At 43.9% G+C, this 21,486-nt stretch overlaps 1 protein-coding gene across 1 annotated transcript; it reads right to left on the reverse strand.

The window, feature by feature from the left end:
- Positions 1 to 1,655: 1,655 nt before the first annotated feature.
- Positions 1,656 to 17,485, reverse strand: MGST2 (microsomal glutathione S-transferase 2). Its single transcript, XM_027698870.1, has 5 exons — positions 17,026 to 17,485; positions 7,122 to 7,221; positions 5,887 to 5,957; positions 4,025 to 4,106; positions 1,656 to 2,041 (listed from the first exon to the last, which is right to left on the reverse strand). Exons 1-5 carry the CDS (start codon positions 17,081 to 17,083, stop codon positions 1,909 to 1,911), a joined length of 444 nt encoding a protein of 147 aa, XP_027554671.1. The 5' UTR covers positions 17,084 to 17,485; the 3' UTR covers positions 1,656 to 1,908.
- Positions 17,486 to 21,486: the final 4,001 nt, after the last annotated feature.

Consider the following 21,486-nt stretch of genomic DNA (forward strand, 5'->3'; position numbering starts at 1 on the left):
ATATTTACAACAGGAACATTTGCATCAACTCGCAGTGCGTGCTGAATGTGCACCCTGGTACTGACTCCTCCACCAGCAGGCAGGAAATGGTGTGCTTCTTCTCACTACAGTCATACCAAAGACTGATACTGCCAGCATCCATCTGTTAGAGGTGTGTTTTGATTTTAATTATAGATGAGTCAGTCTTTAACACTTTTCCATCACAGACGTTCTGCCCTGGCATACTGGGGACAAAGCTGTGACTCGGAAAACAGGTGGCATCCTCAACTCCAGGCCTACTTCTGCCCTCTCATTAGCTGGTGGAGCTCCTAAAATGTTAGGTTCATGTTTACCCCCTTGCACTCTGTCTTTGTGTTGCCAGATAACACTTTGCAGCCTCACACCTGTCTTTTTTGACATCTGATATTGTCCCTGTGTGTGAAAGCAGTTTCTCTCTTTCTGTGAAAGTGGAGGGGAGGAGAGGGAAGCTATCTGTAAACACACCAAAGAACTGCAACAGGTAAGCTTGAAATGGTATAATTTCAGAGGCAAAGAAAGACCTATTTAAACACAGTTAATGACCTCTGGTCTCCTCTAATCTGTATTTCAAGTCTGTTACATGGTTTGGACCTTCGTCTTTGTTTTGGTTCGGGAGGCAGCACTTCTTGCAGCCTGTGACTGACTGAAGGCATCACCAGCAGGTGAGTAGGTGGATTTTCCATATTTCAGCCCATAAAAGAAAAGTTAACGGAAGAATTCCTGGTGATTTATGCAGTGGTTAAATCTCGCCCTGTTGTACTTCCTCCCTGGAGTTAAGTGATGGAGAGCTGCCCTTTCTGTAGCTGTGTCAGCTCCAGCCTGTTCACCGTCATGATCACCATCACCATCTGTCCTTTTTCCCTTGGCAGCCATTGTTGGACCCAAGCCTCGCACCTTTGTACTTGTTTAATTTTAATCTTTCAAATGCCATTTCAGCCTTTGCTACCTGCAGGCATTAAGTTGTGTCTTTTTCTCATGGGATAACTTCGTAGAATCACAGAATGGTTTGGGCTGGAAGGGACCTTAAAGACCATCTCATTCTAAAACCCCCCTCTGATGTGTCCATATGCGTCCACCTTTTTCACATGGAAGGTTACTGTGGACCTGATCCACCTCTCAATTATTTTGTGGTTAGCTTATCATCCTCAGTACACTATTAGAAAGCTTCTGTGCCTTCTGTTTGTCTGGGCTGGCTCTCCCCTTCAGAAGTGTGACCATGGCTACAGCCTGCCTTCTTCAGGAGGCTTTCTGTGAGGACTGGGAGGGCCCCACTTCTACAAGAAGAGTGTTTGAGTGTGTGTTGAACTGTAAAATAAACGTGTATAAAATCAAAAGTCCTTCACAGAAACACAGGGCCAAGTGCATCTTTAAGTGTTTTCCTGAGAAAGCAGTGTTTCCATATATGCTTATACAGCAGTGGGATTGGATTTACTTGGGAAACAGGGACCTCCCAGCAACATATTGCATGGAATCGTGTTTCTACATTTGGCACTGCTGGGGGAAATGAAGAGGAGTGGAGGGAGACTACAGAGGCTCTGGCAAAGCTGAAGGACGTTGGGTAAGATGCTTGTAGTGCCAGTTGCAACTAAATTACTTAGGGAATTAATGGGTTTAGTTTTATGTAATTTGTTTAGAGATTGCAATACCATACCAGGGAACATTTAATTGCAAATGTAGATGTGACATGACATTCTGTCTGACTGACTTTTTCAAGAGTGTAGGGAAAGGAGAAAGTGTAAACAGCTCAGGAAAAACATGCATTTTACATTGCAACAGGCTGTTAGTAAAGAGCTCTGATGCTTTATTCACATGCAGCTTATCGTCTTTTTGGTGTCCAGGGAAGGCATCCACATTATTTATTTATTTATTTCTTAAAAAGACAGTCAGTCTTCAGAGCAATTTACGGACTTTCTTCATAATGCTGAAGTCCAGGTATTCATCCAGAAAGCTGTTAACAATCCCAGCTGCACCCAGGGCTATCAAGCAAATTAGAACTATCAAATTCAAATAAAAGCCTGTTAACCTAGAAGTGGAAAGCGGAAAAACACTGTTATAAGCTGTACATGGTATATTACAGTGAAACTGTTTGTCCACGAGAGTTAGGAAGAGGTGTGTGGAATCAGAAAGGATCACTGCTACAAAGGATCACTAACCTTGGGGTGTTTTAGGAATAAACCATGACTTTTCACATGACATACGTGATTTTTGCTGTTGGGCAGATACCAACTTCTATTGGGCAGATACTCTCTGCTGAGCTGACAAGTCTGCAACTGGTTATCACTTCGACTTGGAGATGGATTTTTGGACCAGAAAGGAAGAGCCTGAGTATCCCAGTGGTGCCTAAAGACTTGATATAAGTAGCCTTTCTGGGCATGCCATGTCTAGATGCAGATTTGAAAATGATGAAGTATGGGATTTTTTCAGTTTCAAGAGAGCATGGAGGAAGTCTTTTGCTTAGCCCTAGTTGTAACCACTTCTTTGAGTATGCAGTCTAGGTTTGTCTTTATAGCTAGCAGACCTGTAGTCAATGATTAGGATTGAGATTCAGGGTGAAGACAAATTAGTTTCTTGTTACTAAGGCTGCTGGAGGCTTGTTGTATGTTTTGGGGCCAGGTTCTGCATACCTGCCTTGTGCTGACCTGTTGCTAATTGAGGCTCCTGCTGGAGGTTAGCACCAGGCAGGCCTTGGTACCAAAGGCATTTCCCAGGGCTGCCAGGCTGGCTCTCAGCACCCTCTGTTTGATGCAAAGAAACCAGTCTCACCAATATGTGAAGCTCTGTCTAATAGTGAAGCCAGCCACTGATTTATGGTTTCCTCGAGAGGCTGAATCTATTATTTTAAGAGTACTGAAGTAACACATAGGAAAGATCTCTCAAACAAAGTACTTTTTTGTTTGTTGATTAAAAAAAATCCATTATGCTCTCCTTCTTCATTTATTTACATGTCTGCTCCCCAAACTTCCTTAGCAGTTGCAATTCTTCTGGCTGGTGTTCATTGCACCATTTGAATGATTGCATCTCTTACTGGGAGATATAAAACTATCTCCATATATTTGCTCTGGAAAACATAGCCTCCCCCTTCTCTCAAGCAACAGCTCTTCCCAAGTGGGTAAAGGATCGGTGGAGCTGTAGTGAAGGAGAATGGTAACTTCAGTACACAAACCATGGAAAATAACCCTGTAGGACAGCCTTTTACTGCTGCAGGATTATTCACTGCTAAATAATCTGCTTGTTTTCTATCTTCCTCTAGAAGACATTGCAAGTCTTTTAATTTTTTGACAAGCATACATCTTGCTATTTTCTTCTTATGACTGATGATGGGTGGTGGAAGAGAGCCTTAGGTCAGGACATAGAAGGTGGTGCAGTGGCTTCAGTGAAACAAGAAATAAACCATGTGTTTCAGTGTTTATAGTGGAGGGTGTTTTGCCAGTGTGCATGTTTGTTGAAGCAGAGTTCATATCAGGAGGCACTGTGCACTAAACATTTATTAACATACTCTTATCTGAAGCCATGTTCTCTTATCTGTTTGGTGAAGGTTCACCAGCCTACAAGGCCAGATTGTTTGCTTCCTTTAGAGCAACTTGTATGGCGAGAGACAAGGTCTTACTGTGACAAACCGAGGAAAAATGCAAATAGCAGACAGGCAGACATGGTGCAGGCCTTGCATAAGCAGCCTCCCATCCTGATGAAATGCAAAAACTGTGCTCTTGTTTTCAGACCTCTCTGAGTCTGGTTGTCAGTTATGCCCAGTCCAAAGCAGGTGCCCACAAAGTGAGCATCAGACCTTTTCTTTCTCCTGACCTGTAGCACATGCTCATCTTAACCTAGGCTTCTGCTGTAACACCCATCCCTCTTCCCCGAGGGTTTCTCCTTCAGACCTATTGCTGACACTTTACACATGTTGCATTCAATTATAATCACTTTTCACTGCCAGTCCTTGGCTCTCAGCCCAGCTTCAGACCACTGCCTGGAGCTGGTAGCCTGCATTCAGCTGGTAACTCCTTACCTTCCTTTCACAGACTGGACGTAACCGTGGAAGTACTTGTAGCGGGCAAACACGTACAACACACCCAGAAAGGAAGCTAATTCTGGGAAAGGAAAGATTATTAGGATGGGAAAAACAGAAAACTAAAATTGAGGATGGCAGTTCACCACTTTAGTTATGTTTTCTAGTTATATAGCTCTGGGCATTTGCATAGCTATCCACACACTGGGAAGTTATCTTGGAAAAGAATCATTCAAAAGAGATATATATATATGCTTAAACACTCACTGCAGGAGGCTCTTGGTATGGGTTTACAGATAAGGTGAATATAGGACTGTCCAAAAAAATCTAAAAGAATTCCCTGAAAAGGAGAACTCAGGAACTGACAGGAATCTGTATCCTCTCTGGTTTGGTGGTTATCCCAGAGACAGGATAGTGGTTTGGAGCACTGTGGCTTGACCTGCTGCTGTTATTTCATATTGTTATGGCAGCCCACACTAAAGGGGAGTGTTTGTTTTGGAAAGAGAATCTTATTTATGTTGTTAATAAGCTGCTTTGCATTTATATAGCATCTTTTACCCAAGGACATGAGAGAAAGCTGTAGTGAAGTTAGCTTCTGACCTCCCTGAGGGAAGAGTATAAAGTCACCTCTATTTGAGAGATGGAGCACATTATGGAGGTCAGTTGTATTATCCAGGACTAGGCAGTGCCTGTTAATTTTGTGTTTTCAAACTGTGTGTGGGTATTACAGAGGACAGCTTTCACTGCGTTCTGGACTAACTCATGTAAACATACCTGTGGGAGATAACTAAAAATTTACTTGAAGAGGAGTTTATAGTCATCCTTCATTTCTTACATGTGACAGTACTTGTGTTGCTCATTAGCAACTGTGATTTTTCCTTGATTCAAGTCTCTGTCTATGAATACATCTATTATTTCATTTCCAATTTGTTGGCTTAAATGGTGCTTCTTTGGATTTACAGTGGATTTACAATGGAGATGGGACTTCTGTCTGTAAGAGAGCTCCAAACTAAAATGACTGTTTTGGAGCAAATATAGAAAATGGAGAAGGTCACACGCTTCTAAAACATTAGCTGGATAAGGGTTAATAAAGCAGAATTTAAAAGTTAGGCTCTGTCACAAGTTCTAGTTCTATGAGAGACCACCCCATCACTGTTAGGAGATATTGTGGGCCGACCTTGCAAAGTCCAACAGAGTGAGAGGTATGAGAGCTCTGTGGTGTCTGAGTTCAGAACATTTGGCAAAAAATGCCCCCGTGCCAGGTGCCTGAGAAAACACAATAGGTTTTTAAGAGTCCCCACTGCATACCTGAAGATGCTGGTGCTGTGACTGAGCTTCAGCACTCAGGGCTGTGTCCCACAGCAAGCAAATGAGTCACAGCCCAGTGGCAGTGTCTCTCATTGGGGATGTAAAAGCAAAAAAGCTTTGCTGGCTTGAGCTCTGTCTCCATCAGACAGGCATGAGTGCTCTGACCTGAGTCTTTTCAGGCTGCCTCCTCCCCGAGGGACGGCAGCTATGCCTGATGTTCTGTGAGAATTGCCCCATAATGTGCAAGTAATTGTTAATGGGGAGATCTTGAAGCCACTTTTCTGAATAATGCACCCTGAAAATTCGCTGAATGCCTGGTAAATGTGTTGTACTGGCTCCTTGCTTTGCAGAGAGAAGTGGAAGCTGGTGGGGCTATACGAAATGCTGTGACTAAGTGGGGATTTCAGTGCCACTGAGCATTCTTCTAAGAAGGCTGTGCTAAGGTAAAGAAATTAAAAGCAGGGGGGAAAGATGCCTAGTTCCTGATGAAACTAAAGTGTTTTAAAAAGTTGCACAAAATTTCTCAGTCCAAAATAAAAGCAGAAAGTGTTTACCTTGATTAAAAAACCATCCTGCAGTCCAGAGGCCAACCAGAAATACTGGGTAAAACTCCACACAGTTTTGTCTGCAGAATAAATTTGAAAGAACATCAGTCTGAAAAGGAAAAGGTGGGATTTTTCAGGAGGATCAGTTTTGGCCTCATTTTGTTCCCACTGAACTTAATGCTATCGAGTCCAGTGGAAGCACAGTCAAGGCAGCATTAGATGCTCTTAAAATTCTCTCCTTTGTGATCTCCAGTACAAACTATTTAAAAATATTTTCCTGGTATTTAAACTTAAGCAAGGATCTGGATCCCAACTACATAGAAATAAATAGGACAAATAATCCTAAATCAAGTGCCTGTGCAGCAGAGAAAGGCGGAAATTCCAGCACATGGGTGTGATGTTAATTACTTGTCTCCATACTCAGTATGCAATTTTTATGGGTCAGCATTACCAGGACTGCCAGAGGAAGCACAGATGTGCACAGGCAGCTTGGATTGCTCTGCTGAGGCCAGCTGCCTTTATGAAGTGCTATCAGGCACAGACAGCACAGTCCTCTAATTGCGAGGACCTTTATTTGTGAACATCATCACAACTAATATTTTTTGGGATATCTTTTCTTGGTTGTTCTGAATGAATTTCTTTTTAAGGAATTAGGCAAGCTTCTTTATCTAACATATCATGTTAACTAATAACTTGCCTAATATATTCTATGTCCCTTTATTGTTATCCACTACAACTACAGTTACAGCAGAGAGGATTGTTTGAAATAAATATAATTATTAGTTAATCACAAACTGAAGCCCTTTAGGAAAATAGTCTTCTTAGACTGGCTATTCCACCATTATCCACTGTGAAGACAGAGTTTTTCTTTGCTCTTCTTTCACAGGTTTGGTGATAGCCACAGCCTAAGAACTGACAAGCACAACTTGCTAGATCAGAACATCTGACTAAGTTACAGTGTTAGCTCTCAGATCCTGCTTAAGTTTGGGTAATCTGATTGCCTAGTTTGATCAGTGACTGTGAGATGAGCTGAACTTACCCCGTTATTATTAAAATAACATCTGAACCATTTGAAAAGCCATTTGTTCATTTTCTTTTTTTTGTTTGGTTTTTGTTGTTGTTGGTGGTGGGTTCTTTTGAGCAAAAGATGAAAAGAAAAGGTGATTTTTTAAGATAAAGTTTTTGCTTCTCTTCTGGACTGAATTGTTATTCACTGCCACCATCTTAATGATCTCCAGACTTACTGTGCACGAAACGTTCTGTCAAATTCTGGAGCTCCAGTGACAGCTGGGGGCACGACCTTGTGCTTCATTCTTGATTTCCCCACCAGCCAAGCAAAATAACCTGCAAACCAGAATAAGAGCTCACAAATGACACAGTTCCTCAGTCCAGTTGCACTTCTAACACACAATTTTTAAACTTAATTTTTTAAATGGAGATCATTGTTCTTCTGCTTTCTCCATTTCATTAGGAACAAAGAGACCAATATTAGATAAACTAGTTTTTCCTTACAAAAATTTCCATCATCTTCGAGTGACATTCATAAGAAGGGGGGAAATTGTTATTTCAGAAATACATTCATTTTCTATTTGCATTTGCTATGACTTAAGTATCCTTCCACCTCACCTGAATCCTAGAACTACACAGCCCAGGAGCAGTCTAGTCACACTTCAGCAGCAAGGTCTTGCCTTAACAGCAAACTGCACTGATGGAAGTCACTTCCCCACTAGTCTGAATGACACATGATCACTAAGAGCTATGAGGCTCTGAAGGCCAGGGCAGCCTTTCAGTCTTTGGAAACAAAAATCTGGTAGCTACTGTTTTAAAGTTATTTATCCATATGTTAGAGCGCATGCTTGGACTCCCAAAAATTCAGTCTATTGGAAAGAGCAGAGAGAGTTGCAACTGGTGAGGCTGTAGACTGTTCCCTGCTCTCCACTTGATCTGCTAGAGAGCTCTGAGAGCCTCCTGTTGGAGGAACTTATGCTGTTTCTCCTCCACTGACTCGAGCTGATAGTACTTACCTGTCTTGTAAAAAGCATTTTTTAGAACTGATGCCATGCCATGAAAAAGAGAGATTACTTACTGTACAGTGACTAAATATAATTTACTTACCAAAAACCCCAAAGCAATCAAACACTATCTCTACACTTCTGACCAGTATTCTAGGATCCCATCCCACATGTATATGCATATTTCATTTTACTGATGTCCTCATTGCAGAAATCTCCCCCTGAAAGTTGAACAGAAGCTGTTGCAGGGATAAAAGGAGAGCATCTTGCTGAATGCAGCAGAGCAACTGAGCAACACCCTGTTTGCCTTTAAAACACTTTGGGTACATGGAGTTATTATTATTATCTCCAAGTTATTTTCGTGGCCGTGTCATAGCCACCCTGAGAAGCTCACTGCCTACCTCGTACCTAAACTATCTGGATCCAGAAACCAGGCACCCACCTCAGTCCACTAAAAAGGCTTGTCTAAGGTGGGAGCCTAGAACATCCTCCCTTCTGGGAGCAGTGGCACTAAAATACAGCTAGAGTTATTAGTGGTGCTATCCCATGCATCTCTTACATCTTAGCCTTGTGGCCAAAGCCCTCAGCCCAAAAAAGCATTTTCCCATCTGTCTCCTCCCCATATAAGTAATTACAGGCTACGCTCAAGTGACCTCTCAACCTTTCTCTCCAGAAACTGGTCAGAGCAGCTCAGCTGTCTCTCTACAAGGCATGTTTACAGGACCTTTCATTGTATTTGCATCCAGCAGGACCCTCTCTGCCCCCACAGAGCCTGGTGATTATGCCTGACGTTTCATTTGTTATTTGCCGCCTTGCAGTCCTTTCAGAAGGGAAGAATAGCACTGGAGAGGGTTTAGGGAACATTCTTCATGGAGACTGAAACGTACAGAAGAACAAGAATTACCTCTGAGAAATGTTTTCCCTGAAAACAACTGAAAAGTTGCTTTTTAACTTTTGTCGCTCTCAAAATGATCTGGTTTTATGACAAATGCTACACACTGGGAAATCCTGCCTGGCTTATCTGTCAAAGGGGTAGGTGAGCTGTAGTGTTTTGTGCAATGGCATTTTTAACCAGCAACGTGCTCCTCATTTTCTGGCTGCAATGAGCCATTCTAGGCATACAGTCAATCTGGGATCAGATTTTTTCTACTGAGGAACTAAGGCAAGCCAAGGTAGCTCATGGCATCCAAATCAGTTTTTTTTAAAAAAAGCCTTGAATGGATGCTGGAAAAAATAAACTTGCGGGGGAAAATAAGAAGATTAAGGCACTGTAGGGGCCAAATCATCCTTGTTTGTTCAGTACAATTAACCAAAGCACATCATCAAGGCTGTGGTACAACCCTGGCCTCAGCTGCAATGTGATTTGCCCTTGCTATTGCTTGGTCAACAAGGTTTGAGGGGCAGAGACTGGGACATGGGAGACTGCAAGCAGAGGCAGGTTGTGCTAGTGTGCTAGTACAGCCACCCATCATAAAATGCACTTATTTAGTGGCTTCTGCTGTGATTGATGGGGACTTGGCTTCAAATGGGCACCAGTGAAAGCCAAGCAATGGCAACTGCATAACAGGGGAACAAAAGTCATGTCCGTCATCTTACAAGAAAAGGTGAGCCCGGTGTGCAGAACAAGACAGATGCCAACCAGGGAGGCAAAAAGATCTCAGGAGAGAAATAATTACTGTGGGTTTTGTTAACTGCATAGGACTTGCCTTTTAGTTCCTCCCTGGTGAATGAAATTTTCCATGTAACTCCAAATTAACATTTTGTTTAACAAGGGCTGGAGTAAATAACAAAGCAGTGGGTGAGCTCTTCTGCCCCTCTCACAGGAGGTGCTGTCATGAGGACTCCTGAAAGCAGTGCAGCAGGAGTAAGTAAAGATTTTCATAGCCTTTTCTTCCCCCTGTATCAAGTTGTTCAGTTCTAACAGGCTAAATTACATGACTGAGGTAGTTACAAAGTATGCTTGACTTGCTTTTGTTCGCCTTTTTTTTTGCTTTTATCTTCAGGTGGCATTTATGGTTACTGAGTTCATACTTTTACTCTGAAAACATGGGACAAAGCAGGCTTTCAAGGAATATAACTCTCAAACATTTTATATGTGTAAAAAGCCTGCAGAGGAGCTGCTACTTGTATCACAGTGTATGATAGTGCATATTAATTTGCATGGCCTGGCCTCACAGTTTGTAAAAAAACAAATCAAATACTTTTTAATAATGTCTTGGCAGGCCCTGGAAATAATAAAAATTATTTTAAAAGTTGCTAGTTCAGAGAGATTATTCAAAATAGAGGAGGAGTGAGACTCCTGCTCTTTTCTGTATCAATGACTGGGATTCGTTCTGCCCTTTCATTGAATGCCCTTGTATTCCCATCAGTCTACAAAACACTAATATATCAAGCAAATCTCAACTGCTTAAAACTGGATTCGTGACTGGAAACCACTTCCTGCGTTGTTTCTGCTCCTTCTTTCTACCCTGGGGCATTTCTCGCACCATTTAATCTTCGACTGACCTGATTCTTTGAATAACTCGTGGTTCTGAGACACAAAATCTTGTACCTCTGATGGCTGCTATGTGAAACCCGACTTCCATCACTGCTTCAGGGAGGTGGTATTGCCCAGTAGCACCCTCCTAACTCAGGACTGGAGGCTCAGCAGAATAGACAGAAGAGCAAATAGTGCACTGAGTGCTGTGTGTGTCACATCTCGTTCACAGCAAACAGCCACATGCTGGGCTGCACCCTTTGCATGAACTGGTTATAACACATGCTTACAGCCCTGGTTTCACAACATTCATTTGAACTTCCATAAATTAATTTGTGTTGGATTACCCATGCTAGAAAGCATGCTGAGAGTACATCAAGTTGTGATAGTTTAAATCAGGTCAGCTGATCAGAGTCTTACACAAGTTTCTCTTTGGGCTTGATGGTCAGACTGCCAGTGTAAATTACACCCCAGGTTATGTCATCTTTTCTGTGATTTTAACTAAGATGAACTAATATGGATTATCCATCATAAGGAAGAATATAGGTATTTTCCAACTCCTTTCAAATTCTCAGTATCTGTACAAACTCCTTGAGTTTTCGAGCTGCAATTTTTTTCCAAATAATGTCTGGTTTTTTGTTTGATTGTTTTTAATCCTTCACACTTTTATGTTAAAAATAAAGGCAGGCAAGCTGAACTTTCCTGGAAGTTGATGACAAATATTGCCACCAGGTAGACACAGGGTTATACAGATAGAAAGAGATCCCAGGTTATATTGTAGCAGATCTGATGACAGAGGAAGAGAATGTAAATTTTCAGTGCTTTATATTCGCCTTCTGGCGCGCACGGAGCTCCGCGCCTGGCCGGTGGCCCTGAACACGCCATGCGGGACCCCGCTAGGCTCGGGGGCTGCTGCAGGCGCTGTGCAGGACGCCGCGCCGGCCCGGGGGCTTCGCGCTGCGCGCGCTCCGCGCGCGCGGTTTTGGACCCCAGGCAAGGCCGCGGCAGGAGAAAGGAGAGAAAGGGGGAGCCTTGCCAGCGAGCACTGCACCCCCGTGGAAGATGAGAGCACAGCTTCGGAGCACACAGAGGTTTGCCGTTCCAGGTTTGGGGAGGGAGGGAGAGGGGGAGGGGGACGGAGCAGAGGGAAGGGTGTTGAGCTGGCCATGGGGGTCCTTCGACTGGCGGGTGGGAGAGCAGGGCTGTCCCGTATGAAACATCACATCACATGTGAGCAGTGCACCTGGAATTTGTGGTAACACAGTGGGGGAAGGATAAGGTCTGGGTGGACAGAGGGTTCTTTTGATTGATGGGGGTCCCGGCCAGGCTGGGGCCTTGTAAGGTACCTCAGCCTTGGACAGGTACGGGGGCCAGAACGGTTGGTCAGTTTGTTTGTTTGTTTGTCTATTTATTTCTTTCGTTTTGGCTCTCCTGCGGCTACTGCCCAGGTTTGGCATGTTCTGGATATATTTGCTTTGCTCTGTTACAACCTGAAAGAGTGGGCAGGACAAAGGGTTGTTACTGGAAATAAAAGACTTGCCCAAATCGTTCTAACAGGAACGTAGCCTATGTACCCCTGTGTGGTTGCGAGCTATGCTGGCGAGGGTTCATGCCTTCGGTAGGGTCGCCCATGCCAGACAGGTCAAAACCATAGGACCAGATAAACTACATCCCTGGGCAGGATGAGCTCATTAGCCTTCTGGCAGTCATCCTAGGAGAAGGACAACTCTCATCCCAAACCCGGGCAGATGGAGCTCGCTTAGCCCTGGAAGGTCATCCATCTCAGAGAAGGTCACTCTAATCAAACCTACGTCCTGAGGACCTCGCTGCCACCGTCCAAGCTTGCTCGGCCCTGGCAGATGAACCTCAGGATTAAAGGGTGGGTTCAGTTCCGCGCATACTGCATCTCACCTAAAAAATCCATTGCGCAGGCTTGAAGGCTTTACCCACATGCAAAAAGTCCTGTAGCGACGGGCGAGGGTCGAAACGGTAGGTGAAAGATGCACTGGGAGCCGCAGACTCAACCCTGCATACAGGCGGTTCAGGATATTGGTCATTTGAGACTGACGGAGATGAGAGTCTCTTGGGGCAGCACCCTGAACGACCAAGCAGCCTTTTCAAGGACAGCACTGCTTGCTCCACTCGGAGAGGGGCCTAGAAAAGGTGGCCTAAACAAAGCTCATCTCCACCTTCACCCGGTTGGTTAACCGCAGACCGACGGGCATCTTCTTCCAATGCGGTCGCACAAAGAGCAAAAGACAAAGGCATGCACCTGCCTCCAAAGGTGTACTCAAATTAACTCTAGCATGTTGGAACATCAGAACCATGCTCGATTCTGCCAATAGTGGACGTCCTGAGCGACGTTCTGCCCTAATTGCCCATGAACTGGGTCGTCTCAACATCGACATTGCTGCTCTCAGTGAAGTTCGCCTTCATGAGGAAGGCAGCCTCAGAGAACATGGTGCCGGTTACACGCTCTTCTGGTCAGGTAAGCCCAGAACCGAAAAACATCTCTCAGGTGTCGGCTTCATGATCAAAAACTCCATTGTCCCTAAACTCGAAAATCTGCCGACAGGTCACTCTGACCGCATTATCTCCCTACGCCTTCCACTAAACAACAAGCAACACGTTGTCATCTTCAGTATATATGCCCCAACTCTCCAAGCTGACCCTGCTGAAAAAGATAAATTTTACACTGACCTGCGCTGTCTTACCCAAAAGGTGCCCGCAGATGATAAGATCATTATCCTTGGTGATTTCAACGCCAGAGTAGGTAAGAATTTTGAAGCCTGGAAAGGAGTATTAGGCAAGCATGGTGTTGGAAACTGCAACGATAATGGTCGACTTCTGCTAGAATTCTGTGCGGAGCAACAGTTCACCATCACCAATACTATCTTTCAGCAGAAAAATAGTCTGAAGACAACCTGGATGCACCCCAGGTCTAAGCATTGGCACCTCATTGATTATGTCTTGGTGCGACAGAGAGATGTCCGCGATGTCCTCCATACCCGCGTGATGCCCAGCGCAGAATGTCAAACAGACCATCGGCTTGTGCGCTGTAAACTCAACCTTTATCTCAAATTCAAACCCAAGAGGGGCAGTATCCCAAGGAGAAGACTCCAAGTTAACGATCTCCAATCAGCCACAGTAAGAGAACGATTCCAGGCAAACCTTCAAACTAAGCTTGATAACCATTCCACAGATTCTGCAGTTTCCTCTCCCGAAACAATTTGGCAGCATATTAAAAGTAGCATCCTGCAATCCTCTGAAGAATCCTTAGGGTTCTCCCTCAAGAAGAACAAGGACTGGTTTGATGAAAATAATCAAGAAATCCAGGAATTGTTGAGGAAGAAGAGAACCGCCCACCAAGCACACCTTGCACTGCCTTCCTGTCACGCTAGAAAAACAGCCTTTCGTCTTGCTTGCAGCAAACTCCAACAGAAACTCCGTGACATCCAGAACAAATGGTGGACCGATCTAGCTGCAAAAACTCAACTATGTGCAGATACAGGGGATCACAAAGGATTCTATGAGGCCCTGAAAACAGCATACGGGCCTACATACCAAGTCCAAAGCCCACTACTCAGTGCAGATGGTCAAACGCTTCTGACAGATCAAACCTCCATTCTGAATAGATGGTCTGAACACTTTCAGACTCTTTTCAGTACCAACCGTGTAGTACAAGACTCAGCAATTCAGTCCATCACACAACAACCGGTGAAATACGATTTGGATACTGCCCCCACTCTAGGAGAAACCCTCAAGGCCATACAGCAGGTGAAAATCGGCAAGGCAGCTGGGGTTGATGGAATCCCACCTGAAGTCTGGAAACATGGGGGCCTTGCACTCCATGCTAAATTTCATGAGCTTGTGGTGCGCTGTTGGGAACTAGGCGAACTACCATCAGACCTTTGTGATGCAGTCATCATCACCTTGTATAAGAAGAAAGGTACTAAATCAGACTGTTCAAATTACCGTGGTATTACTCTGCTCTCCATTGCTGGCAAAATCTTGGCAAGAATACTCCTGAACAGACTAATACCCGCTATAGCAGAAGAAATTCTACCTGAAAGTCAGTGTGGCTTCAGAGCCAACAGGAGCACCACAGACATGATATTTGTTCTCAGACAACTGCAAGAGAAGTGTAGGGAACAGAACAAAGGTCTCTATGTAACCTTTGTCGACCTCACCAAGGCTTTCGATACTGTGAGCAGAAAAGGTCTTTGGCAGATTTTGGAACGTTTAGGTTGTCCCCCCAAGTTCCTTAAAATGATCATCTCACTTCATGAGGATCAGCACAGCCAAGTCAGATATGGCAACACACTTTCTGAGCCCTTTCTAATAAAGAATGGTGTGAAACAAGGCTGCGTTCTCGCTCCTACCCTATTCACAGTCTTTTTCAGTATGATGCTTCAAAGGGCCTCGGCAGACCTCGATGATCAGGACGGTATCTACATTCGATATCGTACTGATGGAAGCCTATTCAACCTAAGGCGACTGAAGGCCCATACTAAGACCCTAAACCATCTTGTCCGGGAGCTGCTCTATGCTGATGACGCCGCCCTTGTTGCCCACACAGAAGCAGCTCTGCAGCGTTTAACATCCTGCTTTGCAGAGGCTGCTGAGCTCTTTGGGCTGGAAGTCAGCTTAAAGAAGACAGAAGTTCTCCATCAGCCTGCACCTCAGGAAGTCCCCCACCGTCCCCACATCACCATCGGCCAGTCAGAACTCAATTCAGTCCAACAGTTTAATTACCTAGGCAGCCTCATCTCCTCAGATGGTAAGATTGATGGGGAGATAGACAATAGGTTAGCGAAGGCATACAGTGCTTTTGGAAAACTCCATAAACGAGTTTGGCGTAATAAACACTTGAAGAAAAGCACCAAGATCAGTGTTTACAGAGCCATAGTGCTGTCTACTCTTTTATATGGTTCCGAATCATGGGTCATCTACCGCCACCACCTGCGTCTCCTAGAACGCTTCCATCAACGCTGCCTCCGTACAATCCTTAACATCCATTGGTCAGACTATGTGACCAATACATCTGTTCTCGAACAGGCAGCAATTACGAGTATTGAGGCCATGCTCCTGAGAACGCAACTGCGTTGGGCAGGGCACATCTCTAGGATGAAGGACCACCGCCTCCCTAAGATCCTGCTCTATGGTGAACTTGCCACTGGCTGCCGCAAGAGAGGAGCTCCAAAGAAAAGATACAAGGACTCCCTGAAGCAACAACTCAGCCTCGGGCATATTGATCACCATAACTGGTCCACTCTGGCCTCTAATCGGGAGGCCTGGAGACAGACCATTTATAACGCTGCTGATGCTTTTGAGAAGGCACGCAGGATCACTCTTGAGGAGAAAAGACAATGCAGAAAGAATCGAACCTTGCAGAATATACCATCTAAGGAGTCTTTCTGCTGTGTCTTTTGCAACCGGACTTGCCTTTCTCGTATTGGCCTTTTTAGCCACCAACGCGCTTGCATGAAAAATGGGTAGAGCCCTTCCCAAATCTTCGTTCGCGAAGCCTAGCCATGATGATGATGATATTCGCCTTCTGTTGTGCTGAGTTTTTTTTAAACTGGAAGGGTCAGATTCTCAAGCTTTTTCTTCCTGCTGGGTACAGATGTTGTTTCAGTAGCTGAGGCTTTGAGAACAAATGAACAATCAAGCCATACCAATAGTTGCTTAGGTAAGTTGGCAGTGCTATAGATATTTGGAAAAAAGGCAGGGTAATTATTTTTAACTTGCTTTAAATCTCACAGCATAAATGTCTTCAAAATGTATCTTTTCCCTGGTGTAAACACAACTATATGCATCAACATGTTTCAAAGAAAATAATGACAAACATTAAAAATCATACTGCAGTTTTAGGTTGATACACAGCAAAACCAGCATCTCAGACTCGCCCACTTCTAGTCATAGAAGAGAATCATTAAGGTAGGAAAAGATCTCCAAGATCACCCAGTCCAACAGTTAACACAGCACTGCCATGTTCACCACTAAGCCACATCCACATGCCTTTTTAACACTTCCAGGGATGGTGATTCTACTACTTCCCTGGGCAGCCTATTCCTTGATTCTCAGAGGCATATCTGCAGGGCATAAAATAAGTCCATTTAGATCTTAAAGAAATGTAGTGATGAGAACATAATATGGAATAGCTCGTGGTTTTGTTGCCTCGTTTAAAGGTTTGCTTTCTTGTTTCATTTCAGATACCAGGTATATATCCTTATTTCTGGAAACATTCTTTTGCAGTGCTTTCAGTCCAGCCTTGTTGTATTCGATTTCACAAATTTACTCTCACTTACTAGGTTTTCAGTTGTATAGGTGCTTAAATAAGAATCAAAACCAAGACACAATGTGGCTTTGAGGTAACTTTACAGCCAGTTACAAGGTCTGATAATAGTATGGTTCCAAAAAATCAACAAACAAAAGAGAATTCAAAACAAATTAGTTTCTCCCCACAGGGAAAAGTAATCTGTCCCACTGAGCCAACTGCCTCTCAGACTACAGAGAGGGTAAACAATGCTCCTGTGAAAAAATCTTATGAGTTCTCAGTCAGAGAGCAACCAATTTATCACAAAATAAATTCCAGTACTTCAAAACCAGTGGAAAACTCCCCAAACCCCAGCCGTACAACTCACAGCTCTTTCTTACATTGCTGGAAGGCGGAAAGAAGAGAGACAGCCGCGAGCAAAATTAAATCACCAGCCATGTTCCCAGCAGTTTCCGTGTGCAAACAGGATGTATGTATGGGAGAGCTCGAGTGAGCAATGAGGAAAAACAACAGGTGGGAGAATTAGAGTTCTTTTCAGCACTGCAACAAAGGTCTGCCCTGGAAACAAAACAGACTACTTTTTAAAACAAGAGTGCAAAATTATGGCCATTTTTTGTTCCTGCAAAAGTTCAGCCCTGCCTGCTTCTTGCCTGTGTGAAAGCGCGGCGAGAACAAAACCAGACTCCCCTGCCTCTGTGGATTCAGCTGTTCCTTTATGCCTTAGATTTCAGTTGCAATCTCTTTGGGGGCGAAGCCCCTTTGTTCTGTGTTTGTAGAGCCCCTGGTACGGCGCGGGCTGCGTCCATCACTTGCAGCGCCACTTGAAAGCAGCAGGTGCGGGAGAAGCGAGGGAGGAGCGGAGCTTTGTGCTGCCCCTGCGCTTGATTTACGGGTTTTGCCAGACATGTACGGCACAGGCTCTGCCGGGTGGCACGGCAACAACTTCTCGAGTAGTCAGCACCCAGAAAGGAATTGTTCAGGACAGTTCAAAGGGTAAAACAACTGAGAAAGACAGAAAGAAATATCTCCCCTGGTTTTACTGCCTGGAGCACACTTCCCATGGCTTGTGCCTAGTCTTAAAACTGGGAGAGATTCTCTCGAGGAACGATTTTTTCATCACCTAGTGCTAAGTAACAGGAAGCTTAATGTCATTAGATTTTATGGTCCCATGAGACCACTGGAACAAAACCAGTGTGATGTTTGTTGTGGCTTCAGTATTATCTATCCACTTTGCCTCCAGATGAAGTTAAAGTGGGAGATGCCATTGCCTTTTGTCCAACTTGCTAATTTTGAGGGCTAACACACACACACACACACAAAAATACTTTAAATCAGTTATTTTACCTTGCCAAATTTTACAAGGTTATTTCTTGAGTATTAATTCAGTACATAGCTCTTTCTAAAGATTGGAAGAGCAGACATACTGGAATAACAGCAGGTGGATGTTTGTGCTTAGTAACTCTTTAATTGCTGATTTCTGCCCTTTACTTGTAGTTCTTGATGTAGCATGGGTTTGATTTTCTCATCACACAGTCTGTTTTTTAGCAACTGGTTCAGAAGCACTCAAAGCATTGTCACCCTGCTGATAGAGGGATGTGAAGGAAAACTGACAGAGCTGGTCATTTGAAAAGTTAAAACCACAAGGGTTTAAAACCAAAACTTTTTAAGACTAGATGGCATTGAAGTTATTGTGTTTTTTCTAACTTTATTCAAAAGATGTGAATTTCAAAATGGAAATGGATATGCAAAATCCAGCAAAGATTGACGAAAAGTAGGCAGGGATACAATTTAGGGCATGGTGTTAAATCCACAGAAATATTCTAAGTTACATGTCCATTATGGCTGAACTAGGGTCTGCTTAACACTCTGTTCACTTTCCACTGGTAGCACAGAGTTTGTATGGATTTATAATGCTTTTAGTCATATGCAGTCCACAGCCCATGTTATGCTTCCTCTTGGGGTAAGCTAGAATAGGAAGTCAGATCCCACACAAAACAAGGTTGGGCTTATTTACGATTCTGGAAATACAAGTAGTGCCTCAGATGCCCAAAATTTTATGATGTATGTAAATAAATGCCAGGATTGACCAAGCTATTTATCCAGTTATGTCAGGACATTTTGACATCTTGTCTGTGTCTGATTTCTGAGCTTGTTCCTGGTTGAATGCAATCTGATTTTGCATTTCCTTCACTTGCATATATTTCATATGTGCTTCATTTAGCTCTGCTGTTGTAAATGCATGTCTTTTTCTGCAGCTACCCAAAACTCTCTCCAAAACAAGAAGAAAGGTTTTAAACACTAAAAGCCAGTGACCCTTGTGGTATCTTAGCCAATGCAGGTCTTTTCTATTTTGAAAGAATGGTATTTTATTGAGGCACCATACTTTGTATGTGTGCCCTACAGGGAAAACAAGCTTCTCTAACCGTATTTCACTGCAGTAGAAACCGAGGCATTGGGTAGGAGAAGCACTTGATAGTTTCACACCAGCAGCTGCGTGTCAGAGCTGGGTGTCTGCCTAGTCCCGGGATTTAAGGCAAATGAGCGGTCCTGCCTCTTGCTGACCTGTGCGACCCTGACAGACCTCCCCAGAGGGGCTGGCTCTTCTCTCTGGAGAGAGCTACTGCTGACCAGCAGCGAAGGCAGATCCCCACAGGGTGGCAGAGCTGCTGTCACGAGAGAGCAGATGGTTGGGGCAGTGAGACCAAAAGCACTTTGAGCGTGAAACCAGGCTGATCAAATAAGCACTTTTAGTGGAGCTACTCTGTCAAAGCTGCTCAGTTTTTGTCTCTGGAAGAGCTGAAAAGAACTTTGCAAAGGGCAATGTTCAGTCTGTGGTGAGGTGTGTCTTCTTAAAGACCAGTCACAAGTGGCAGTGCAGCATCTTTTATTCCAGAATACCTCCTAGAAGACAGGCTCTGAAGAACAGAGAGGGCCCTATGGTTGGAAGGGAAAACATATCTGAGTTCTCATGTATTTCACTGGAAACATTTATAGGGTAAATCAGTGCTATTACAATGTATGAGACTGGCTCATGTATCAAAAGCAGTTTAGCTACAGCAGGAACAGTAGTGGGCTCTGCAGTTTATTAAGTTACTCTGCTTTTCAACAATATATTACAAAGAACATGGGCCTGTGTAGCACTGGGTCATACTTGGGCTTTAAATTTATCAGAACTATGAGACAGGTGAAAGAGGAAGAAAATGTTCCTTTAATTGTTCTTTCTGCCTCCTAAATACCAGTTGTAACCCATGTCTGGGGTTATTTCATATATACTTTGTGGGGGGTCTCAGAGGAAGGATGAATAGTGCATTTTATCCAGTTCTGTTTAATGTCTGGTTGTTCAGAGTCCCTGGTTTGTGACGGTGTTACCACAACAGATCCTCATTTTCCATCCCTGTTCTTGGGACCCTGGTGGCATGAGATCAGACTATTTTTGATGGTGGTGGCAGAACAGATTTAAAAGGATTAAATAGAGTAGTAGCCAGAGGTTTGGATTGTTCCCTGAACTGCACCTTGCACAGCCTTAAGTCACCTCCATCAATATCGAATATAAGTCAGGAAAGAATTGGTTCATACTGTTCTCATCTGGGTGTGCAAAAGATTGATGTGCTTTAAGCACATAAATTCCCGAATGCCCACAGGCCTCTTGGATCTCCTTATGGCCTTTGGGGATCATTACATTTTTTTACTTTGGTCATTGCAAGAACGTATCTGGGTTGCAATTCTGGACTGCGATAGAGAATAATGTGGGTTTGCATATGTATATAAAATATAAACTGTGTCAATCTTTCATAATATCCCATTGTAATCACAGCAGGCTTTCAAAGTAGCAGCAAAAACAGAGTTTAGATTGTTATAAAAAGTACCTTTATGTAATTACCGTGTGGGGTTGTCTTTTGTTGAAACAGTGCTTTTCTGATAAAAAACGTGGTTATTTTTCAAAAAACCTTCACCTATTCTCAGCTCTGAGGAGCTCAGGAGTGCAATGGCTTGGGAGAACTCCTTCAGGAAAATGGCACACACACAGGCACACCTGCACTGCTATACAAGAGCTGTATGTTTGTGGTGATCAGGGAATACCTTGACATGCAACTGGGTAGAGGGCGAATATTCCTCACCTCCCATGTCTCAGACCTTCTCCTTTTCTTAACCTGAATGTTTCTGGAACAAGCAGTAAATCTACAGAGAAGAAGTACAGCCTAACACAAAAAATGAATTCTGCAAACCCTGCCTGTTAGCAGCAGAAGAGGAGGAAACGCAGCATACAAAGCCACTCTTTCCTTTGACTTTCCTTGTGAGAGATTTAATGTGTGCTGCAAAACCTACCAGCCTGGAGGTAGGATGTGGTAGGCCTTGCAGTCTGAGGAGAGAGCTTGGCAAAGTCACATTTAACCAGTTCATGTGATTATGCCTGGATTAGAAGCCGCTCTCCCAAATCCTTCACCCTATGGAAATCAGCGTGGCTTACGCTCCACACCTCACAGGCTAAAGCTGCTGAGGACCAACACGGTCATTTGCCTGACTGCAAGATATATAATAAGGTATGATACAAATTGGCATCATTTCAGCCACAAGTAATTATTCATTAACGAGCGATGGGAGCTGGGAGGCAGTGGTGCTTCCAGAAGCCAGAAAGCTTCCCACAACGCGCAGTCCTGCTGGCTCTGCACATGGTGCCTCCAGTTTGCAGCAGGTGGTCTTGACAGAACCAAGGGCTGGTCTGCGAGCTGTGAGCCTGCACGACTTATCTCTGGATCAAAAGGAGGTTTAAAGATTTTCCTGTTGGTATTGACCAACTGGAAGCAGATCCCCAGGCCAACGTAACTGCTCTGATATCTGGG

This window comes from Neopelma chrysocephalum, unplaced genomic scaffold (assembly GCF_003984885.1).
Source record: "Neopelma chrysocephalum unplaced genomic scaffold, ASM398488v2 Primary Assembly neopelma1_133, whole genome shotgun sequence".
Taxonomy (NCBI): Eukaryota; Metazoa; Chordata; class Aves; order Passeriformes; family Pipridae; genus Neopelma; species Neopelma chrysocephalum.